Below are 8749 nucleotides of genomic sequence, written 5' to 3'. Positions count from 1 at the left end.
AACCCAGTCATGTCAGTCACCTCGAGCCTGCAATCAAACAGACATGTCAGTAACCTAGAGCCTGCAATTAAATACAGACATGTCAGTTACCTAGAGCCTGCAAATAAACACAGACATGTCAGTTACCTAGAGCCTGCAATTAAATATAGACATGTCAGTTACCTAGAGCCTGCAATTAAACACAGACATGTCAGTTACCTAGAGCCTGCAAATAAACACCGATAGTCAGTTACCGAGCCTGCAATAACCTCAGACATGTCCAGTTACCTATAGCCTGCAAATAAACACAGACATGTCAGTTACCTAAAGCAGTTACCTAGAGCCTGCAAATAAACACAGACATGTCAATTACCTAAAGCAGTTACCTAGAGCCTGCAAAATAAATAAACACAGGGACAATGTGCATTTTACCTATAAGGCCAGTTTACCCTCGAAAGGCCTGCAAATACAAACACAGACATTGTCAGTTACCTAGAAGCTGCCAAATAAACCACAGACATGTCAAGTTACCTAGAGCCTGCACATAAACACAGACCTGTCAGTTACCGCTCCTAGAGCCTGCAATTAAACACAGACATGTCAGTTACCTATAGCCTGCAAATAAACACAGACATGTCAGTTACCTAGAGCCTGCAAATAAACACAGACATGTCAGTTACCTATAGCCTGCAAATAAACACAGACATGTCAGTTACCTATAGCCTGCAAATAAACACAGACATGTCAGTTACCTATAGCCTGCAAATAAACACAGACATGTCAGTTACCTATAGCCTGCAAATAAACACAGACATGTCAGTTACCTAGAGCCTGATAAACACAGACATGTCAGTTACCTATAGCCTGCAAATAAACACAGACATGTCAGTTACCTATAAGCCTGCAAATTAAACACAGACATGTCAGTTACCTATAGCCTGCAATTAAACACAGACATGTCAGTTTACCTAGAGCCTGCAATTAAACACAGACATGTCAGTTACCTATAGCCTGCAAATAAACACAGACATGTCAGTTACCTAGAGCCTGCAATTAAACACAGACATGTCAGTTACCTATAGCCTGCAATTAAACACAGACATGTCAGTTACCTATAGCCTGCAATTAAACACAGACATGTCAGTTTACCTCAATAGAATCCTGCAATTAAACACAGGACATGTCAGTTACCTAGAGCCTGCCAAAAATAAACACAGACATGTCTGTTACCTAGAGCCTGCAATTAAAATACAGACATTCAGGTTACCTAGGAGCCTTGCCAATTAAACCACAGACATGTCAAGTTACCTATAGCCTGCAAAATTAAACACAGACATTTGTCAGTTACCTAAGTAGCCTGCCAAATTAAACACGACAGTCAAGTTACCTATATCCTGCATTAAACCAGAACATTTGTCAGTTACCTAGAGCCTGCATTAAACACAGAACCAATGTCCAAGTTTTAAAACCTATACCTGCAAATAAACACAGACCATGTCCAGTTTACCTAAAGCAGTTACCTAGAGCCTGCAAATTAAACCAGACTGTCAGTTTTACCTAATGCCTGCAAATACACACGACATTGGTCCCCGATTAACCTAAAGCCAGTTTACCTAGAGCTGAATTAAACCACAGACAATGTCCAGTTACCTAAAGCAGTTACCTAAGCCTGCCAAATAAACACAGACCTGTCATTCCCTCTATCCTGCAAATAAACACTGACATTTCAGTTTTACCTATAGCCTGCAAATAAACACAGACATGTCATTTACTTATAGCCTGCAAATAATCACAAGACATTCGTTTTACCTAGAGCCTGCCAATTAAATACAGGCCATTTCAGTTACCTAGAAGCCTGGCAAATAACCACAGACCTGTCAGTTACCTAGACCTGCAATAAACACAGACATGTCCAGTTTTAACCTATAGCCCTGCAAATAAACACAGACATGTCCAGTTACCTATAGCCTGCAATTAAATTACAGACATGTCAGTTACCTATAGCCTGCCAATAAAACACAGACATGTCCAGTTACCTAGCCTGCAAAAAACACAGACATGTCAGTTACCTAAGCCTGCAATAACACAGACATGTCAGTTTACCTTAGACCCTGCCAATTAAATACAGACATGTCATTTAACCTAAAAGCCTGCAATAAACACAGACATGTTCAGTTACACTAAGCCTAGCCTACCTAAGCCTGCAATTAAACACAGACATGTCAGTTACCTAGAGCCTGCAAATAAACACAGACATGTCAGTTACCTAAAGCAGTTACCTAGAGCCTGCAAATAAACACAGACATGTCAGTTACCTATAGCCTGCAAAGTGCAAATTAAACACAGACCTTTCCAGTTACCTAGAGCCTGCAAATAAACACAGACATGTCAGTTACCTAGCAAATAAACAACGACATGTCAGTTACCTATAGCCTGCAAATAACACAGACATGTCAGTTACCTAAGCCTGCATTAAATCAGCCATGTCAAAGTTAAACCTTAGAGCTGCAAAACCCAGACATGTCAGTTACCTATAGCCTGCAAATAAACCACAGACATGTCCAGTTACCTAGAGCCTGCAAATAAACACAGACATTGTCAGTTACCTAGCCGCCTGCAATTAAATACAGACATGTCAGTTACCTATAGCCTCAAATAAACACAGACCATGTCAAAGTACCTACTGCATAAACACGACATGGCAGTTACCTAAGCCTGGCATAAACACAGACAGTTCAGTTTACCTAGAGCCTGCAAATTAAATACACATTTCCAGTTACCTACCTGCAAATAAACACAGACATGTCAGTTACCTAGAGCCTGCAATTAAACACAGACATGTCAGTTACCTATAGCCTGCAATTAAACACAGACATGTCTTTACCTATTGCCTTGCATTAAACCACTGACATGTCCATACCATAAGCCTGCAAATTAAACACAGACAGTCATTTCCTAAGCCTGCAAATAAACACAGACTTGTCATTCCTAGAGCCTGCAAATTAAATACAGACATGTCAGTTACCTATAGCCTGCAAATAAACCACAAACATGTTCAGTTTCCTAAGCCTGCAAATAAACACAGACATGTCTAGTTTACCTAGAGCTGCATTAAATCGACATGTCAGTTACCTATAGCCGGCAATAAACCAAGCCATGTCAAATTACATAAGCCCCTGCATAAACACAGACATGTCAGTTACCTAGAGCCGGCAAATACACAAGCCATGTCGTTAACCTTAGAAGCCTGCAAAATACACACATTGTCAGTTACCTAGCCTGCAAATAAACACAGACCTTGTCATTTACCTAGAGCCTGCAAATAAACACAGACATGTCAGTTCCTAGAGCCTGCAAATAAACCACAACTGTCAGTTTACCTAAGCCTGCAAATAAACACAGACATGTCAGTTACCTAGGCCTGCAATTAAATAAGACATCATTCCTAGAGCCTGCAAATAAACACAACATGTCAGTTACCTAGCCCCCTGCAATTAAAATATAGACTTTCAGTTACCCTCAAACGTACAATCAAACTCACACATGTCAGTTACCTAGAGCCTGCAAATAAACACAGACATGTCAGTTACCTAGAGCCTGCAATTAAATACAGACATGTCAGTTACCTAGAGCCTATAATCAAACAGACATTTCTGTCACCTCGAGCCTACAATTAAACGCAGACATGTCAGTTTACATCGAATCAAACACAGATGTGTCAGTTACCCAGCCCCTACAACCAAAAACAAACATGTCGGTTACTTCGAGCCTAAAGTCATATAGACACGTCAGTTACTTCAGACAACGGCATAACAGTTTGAATTCAAACACAAGCATGTCGCATGTCAGTTACTTCGCCCTTGCAATCGGACACAGACATGTCTGTTACCCCTTCGTGCCACATTGCACACAGACTCGGACACCAATGAGCTTGTAGGAACCGTGTTCCGGTTCTCAGGGAACCGTCGACGTCGAAAGACACATGAGGGAAATAATTTCGACACAGGAGGTGAAATAAGAGTCCATTTCATCTTGGAATCAGAGATGTATTTGAAGGCAATAAGTCGTCATTCTGATAGGTGATGAAGACAATATATAATTGATCAATAGAACTAATCATTGGTTGTGAATTGTCACCGTTTTTTTTTCAACGAGAGAATTGCATATGCTCTGATGTGTTCATTCAAGGAGATCACAGATTCTTTTATTTTATGTCAAAGAGGAAGATATACAAACATACAGACACACATTTACTTTGTCAAAACCATGTTTTAATCAAATCTTGTTCTACCGAGAGAATGGCCCACCCAAAAGGTGGCCCTCTTCGTCATCATATCATCATTATAATCATCTTCGTCATCGTCATCACCTACACTCATTATCATCATCATTAACACCGTCATTCATTTTCAGAAAACAAAGATCAGGTGTTTCACTGCACAAAGCTGACTTGGGTCACCACCACTTGACTTGGGTCGTCAGTGTTTGCTCACTGATGCTGTCATCATCATCATCGTCATCATCATCATCATCATCATCATCATCATCATCATCATCACATTCGGGAAGAAAACAGGGTTTTGATAGAAGTAAAGGCCGACGCCTGCAGAAATCTGGTTACGGTCATTTAGACTAAAAGAAAGGTGATACAGTAATTTCCACGTGGTGAGCCAGAAGTTTGTTTTCGATCTGCTTTTATTCCTATGACTGTAGTATTCGTTGAACTTGATGCTTCTCTTGGGTAAACGATAATAATAATAATAACCATAATGATTCAAGTTGGTTCAGAGACCAGAGGAAATTTGTGTTTATAGAGAAGGAAGAGAAGAGAGTCTCGGTGGAAAGTATATATATATATATATATAGGCAATTATATATCATCCTACTGTGATACAAAGAGATCCTTTGACCTTTGACCTTTGACCTTTGACCCTGACCTTGCTTTCTCTGCTTTGTCCTTCTCTAAGCTTCAACCACTGAACTCTCTCTCCGGTCTGTCGCAACAACACCTTTGGGGAATTAAAAACTGTACAAGACTAGCATTCCTTAACGTTCACATGTACTGTATAGACTATATTTATATATGTATAGATATATAAATTTCAATCATTAACCATTAAAAAAACCTTCACACACAACCAACACTTCATATACCGATATGCACAAATCCTTCAATTAACATCGGAGTTGAATTACTTAAATTAGGGTAAAATCACACAGGAGGAGGACACAGAACCACCACCGGAGGAGGAGGAGGAGGAGGTGTAATAAGAAGAGGAAGAGGAGGAGGAGGAGGAGGAGGAGGAGGAGGAGGAGGAGGAGAAGGAGGAGGAGGAGGGAGAGAGTGACGCACCCACAAGGTACGTTCCGTCCATCCGTTGGGTGTCTGCTATAATTATTATTATTATATTATAATTATTATTAGTAGTATTAGTATTAGTATTACCTTTATTAATATTATTATTACATATAGAAACAATCAATGTTGTCACATAAGATCAAAGTAACAAACAAACAAAATTCTCTCTCTGGAAGCCTAAATTCAATTCCAATGTGTGCCATCTTCCTTTTGGCTCTCGTTGGCACTCGGGTTTTCTATGTTCTTCCTTTTCTTTATCAGACTGTGTGTGTGTGTGTGTGTGTGAGTGTGTGGGTAAGTGTGCGTGTGTGTGTGTGTGTGTGTGTGTGTGTGTGTGTGTGAAGTGTGTGTGTGTGTGTGTGTGTGTGTGTGTGTGTGTGTGTGAAAGTGTGTGTATGTGTGTCTGTGGTGATTTACACATTAAGATGGACACACTAGAATGAATCCCAGCCTAAAGGATATACTTGTCAAAGGGTGTCAGGGATTGGGGTGGTTCAAAAAAGCATTTGATTTCATGTTTCACGTACAGAGAGAGAGAGAGAGAGAGAGAGAGAGAGAGAGAGAGAGAGAGAAATGAAATCGGAATCGAACGAGACTTTACGACGAGCTCAATGACGACAGATTGATTGAATGATGTATATCAAGTCCGGGTCCAAACGTCCTTCACATATTATGGGGATGGAGAAAGGATAGTATTTCTGGAGCTACGGGACTCGAGAGGAAGAGGCAGAAGAGGAGTCTACTACAAGAAGAGAAAGTCAGGACGTGGGTCGACGGGGGTGGGGGGGTTGAGGGATATGGGGGGGTGAGGGGTTCTTTCTACTGCTACTGGACTGGATGATGGGAAGGGAGGCATAGACAGACACACGCGCATAAGAAAGAAAGAGAGAACAGAAAATAGGGGCTGACGCAGAAAGTGAAAGGCGACAGACTTGCAGACCGACAGAAAGAACGGAAAATCACAGTGGCGAGAATTGCAATTATTTACAACGAATTGCTGTGATGCACGGGAAGAGGAGGTCGTTCACCCAAGGTTGCAGGGAGTGAGGCTTGGCCAGCAGAAGGAAACTCAGGTCAAACCAGGCAGGTTGTGTTGTTCTCCGGGGGCAAGAATGTCGCCAGCAACTGACAGAGAAACGGGACCAGTCGCGTGAGTAATGCAAACGCGTCGTCCCAAGTAAATGCGAGTGGCGGGGGGGTGGGTGGGTGGTAGGGGTTTCTTAGCGCAGGAAAACGCGGAACTCAAGGGGGGGGGGGGGGAAAATGAAGAAAGGGGTTTTGGAATTCCAGCCAACCAAAAGCTGAGTGAGTTTGGTGGAGTCTTGCAGAACAGAATAGTCTCTATTCCCACTGCAACAATCCAAGTACAAGATGGTGACGAGGTCTTTAGAAACAAATGTACCTTTGGGTATTAATTGTATATTGAGAAGTAGTTATATGCCTATATATATATCTATGTATATATTTTTATATATTTATATCTGAATTGCAAGTAAAGAAAGAGCCTTTGGGTGTTTTGGTTTTAGAATTACATAAGTTATTCCAGGATTCGAATACACGGCTTTAGTCTACAAGGAGTGGAGGACTTGGGGGGGGATGGGGGAAGGGGAGGCTGCAATACTGCTAGTCATGTCGGACTTGAGAAGCCTAAGATAATCTTTTTTTTTTCTCTTGGGAACAAAATTTGAATACGGAAGGGGAAAAGAGACTAACACAAATAACTCGGTTGTTAAGGGCAAAGGCTGTCAACATAATATCGGTCCTGGTATTGAGATAACACTGGAAAAAACCAAAAAAACCAAAAATTCCTGTGACAAAATCTTTCAAAAGCTCATTCAAATCAGTCGGTTAAGACCTACATAGTACCTACTAAAGTCGAAGTCCAAACCGAGAACCCAAATCCACTGACTGAATCACTGAAACCGTTGCTTTGTCATATTATGATGAGTGATGAAGCTGAAATGAAAGAACAGGAGAGGAAAAAGGCTTGTTTGGAAATCCAGAAAGGGATGGAAAGAATTGATGGCGGTGGAGTTAAGAAGATGGTCTAGGATTTAATCAGGTCATCTCATTACTAGTAAGGGTTAGATTTTTCTATGGAGCAAACTTCCACACATGATTAATTCTATTCTGTAATATTATTTAAAGCACTTAGTCAAAATCACAAGCATTGTGACAAAGGCCATGCCCTCCTACTTAAGCGAGGCTGGGGCAGGCTGGAGAAGTATCGTTAGGTACTCATATCATGGTTTGTAAAAAAATCTGCTCTCAAGGCATTCCCGTGATGAGAGTCCACATGATGGGAAGTTCTTCGGGGAGGGGAATGAACGGGTTGGGTAGGGGAAAGGAGGAGGAGGAGGAGGAGGATGACGGGGAGGTTGTCAGAGGAAGGGGCGCACTGGGCAATGTCCTGGTATGTAACTGAAGTGCTGAGGAGGAGGCCCTCTCCCTCCCCCTGTGGTGTCTCGGAGGGGTACGAGTAGGATGCTGCATCCCCAGGCTTATTAACCACTTGGCCATCGGAGGCCCCGCAAAAATCTCTGTGGCTGGCTGGCTGGCTGCTACCCTTAGGGAGGAGGGGCTCTTTTGGCCCCAGGCTGATCTGGTACCCGTGTGCCCAGCAGGGCCTTTGTGGAGAAGCTGGCCCCAACCATTGCCCCAGCAGCAAGAGAAGATTCACTTTTTTTGGGGCGAGTCAGTAACCCCAAAACAATAATAATAACGATAATAATAACCACCTTCCAAGAAGGTCATACTCAGTAAGTTTTCACTCTTGCAAATCGATGATATCTTTGAGCCTCATAGAATGCAATTCTGCAATATTTGCAACACAAGCAGTAAGTGTCAGATCTAAGTCTTGAAACCGAGAGATAAAATAGAGCACCCAATGAATAGCCTCACACTCTGCTTGATTGGCAACATTGCAGGCGATTGCAAAAGTGTCGTTGAATCAATTCTCGCACTAGTTTTCATGGAGGTCTTCGGGACACGAATATTTTGGAGCAACGGCAGCAGCAGCAGCAGGCACGTACGTGCTTGATCCCAAATGGCAGAAGAAGAACAGGAGGGAGAGGAAGTAGAGGACGAGGAAAACGAGGAGGCATGGCGTTGTTTCATTATGTCTTGATGGCCACCTGACGAGTGGCCATTTGCTATCTTCTACCCGAAGCTGTCTAGACTGGCCATGGAACCCCTGCGCGTCAGAGCAGGGAGAGATACCAGTGATGAGGTCCCGAAGAGTTTGTACCAACCAATGACGATGTTCGAAAGGTCCAGATCATCCAGCATGATCTGTGCCAATCCCATGAAGACTTTCCTGCCTTCCATCCTTCCGTAGTCACCCCAAACGGTCACCTGTTAAGAGAATGACGATGTTAGGTACATCTCTTTCTTTCAACAGACAAAAAGCAG

The 8749-nt window shown here is 42.3% G+C and overlaps 1 protein-coding gene across 1 annotated transcript in view; it reads right to left on the bottom strand.

Annotated features, from left to right (window-relative positions):
- Window positions 1–4004: 4004 nt before the first annotated feature.
- LOC135200115 (regulating synaptic membrane exocytosis protein 2-like) overlaps window positions 4005–8749 on the bottom strand; it is a 259188-nt gene continuing 254443 nt past the window's right edge. The window contains 1 exon segment of the mRNA XM_064228455.1: window positions 4005–8692. Within this exon segment, the coding sequence (XP_064084525.1) occupies window positions 8498–8692 (195 nt within the window). The 3' untranslated portion in view covers window positions 4005–8497.

This window comes from Macrobrachium nipponense, chromosome 26, assembly GCF_015104395.2.
Source record: "Macrobrachium nipponense isolate FS-2020 chromosome 26, ASM1510439v2, whole genome shotgun sequence".
In the NCBI taxonomy this organism is placed as follows: Eukaryota; Metazoa; Arthropoda; class Malacostraca; order Decapoda; family Palaemonidae; genus Macrobrachium; species Macrobrachium nipponense.
The sequence above is the reverse complement of the archived record's forward strand: the minus strand, read 5'-3'. Positions and strand labels throughout refer to the sequence as shown.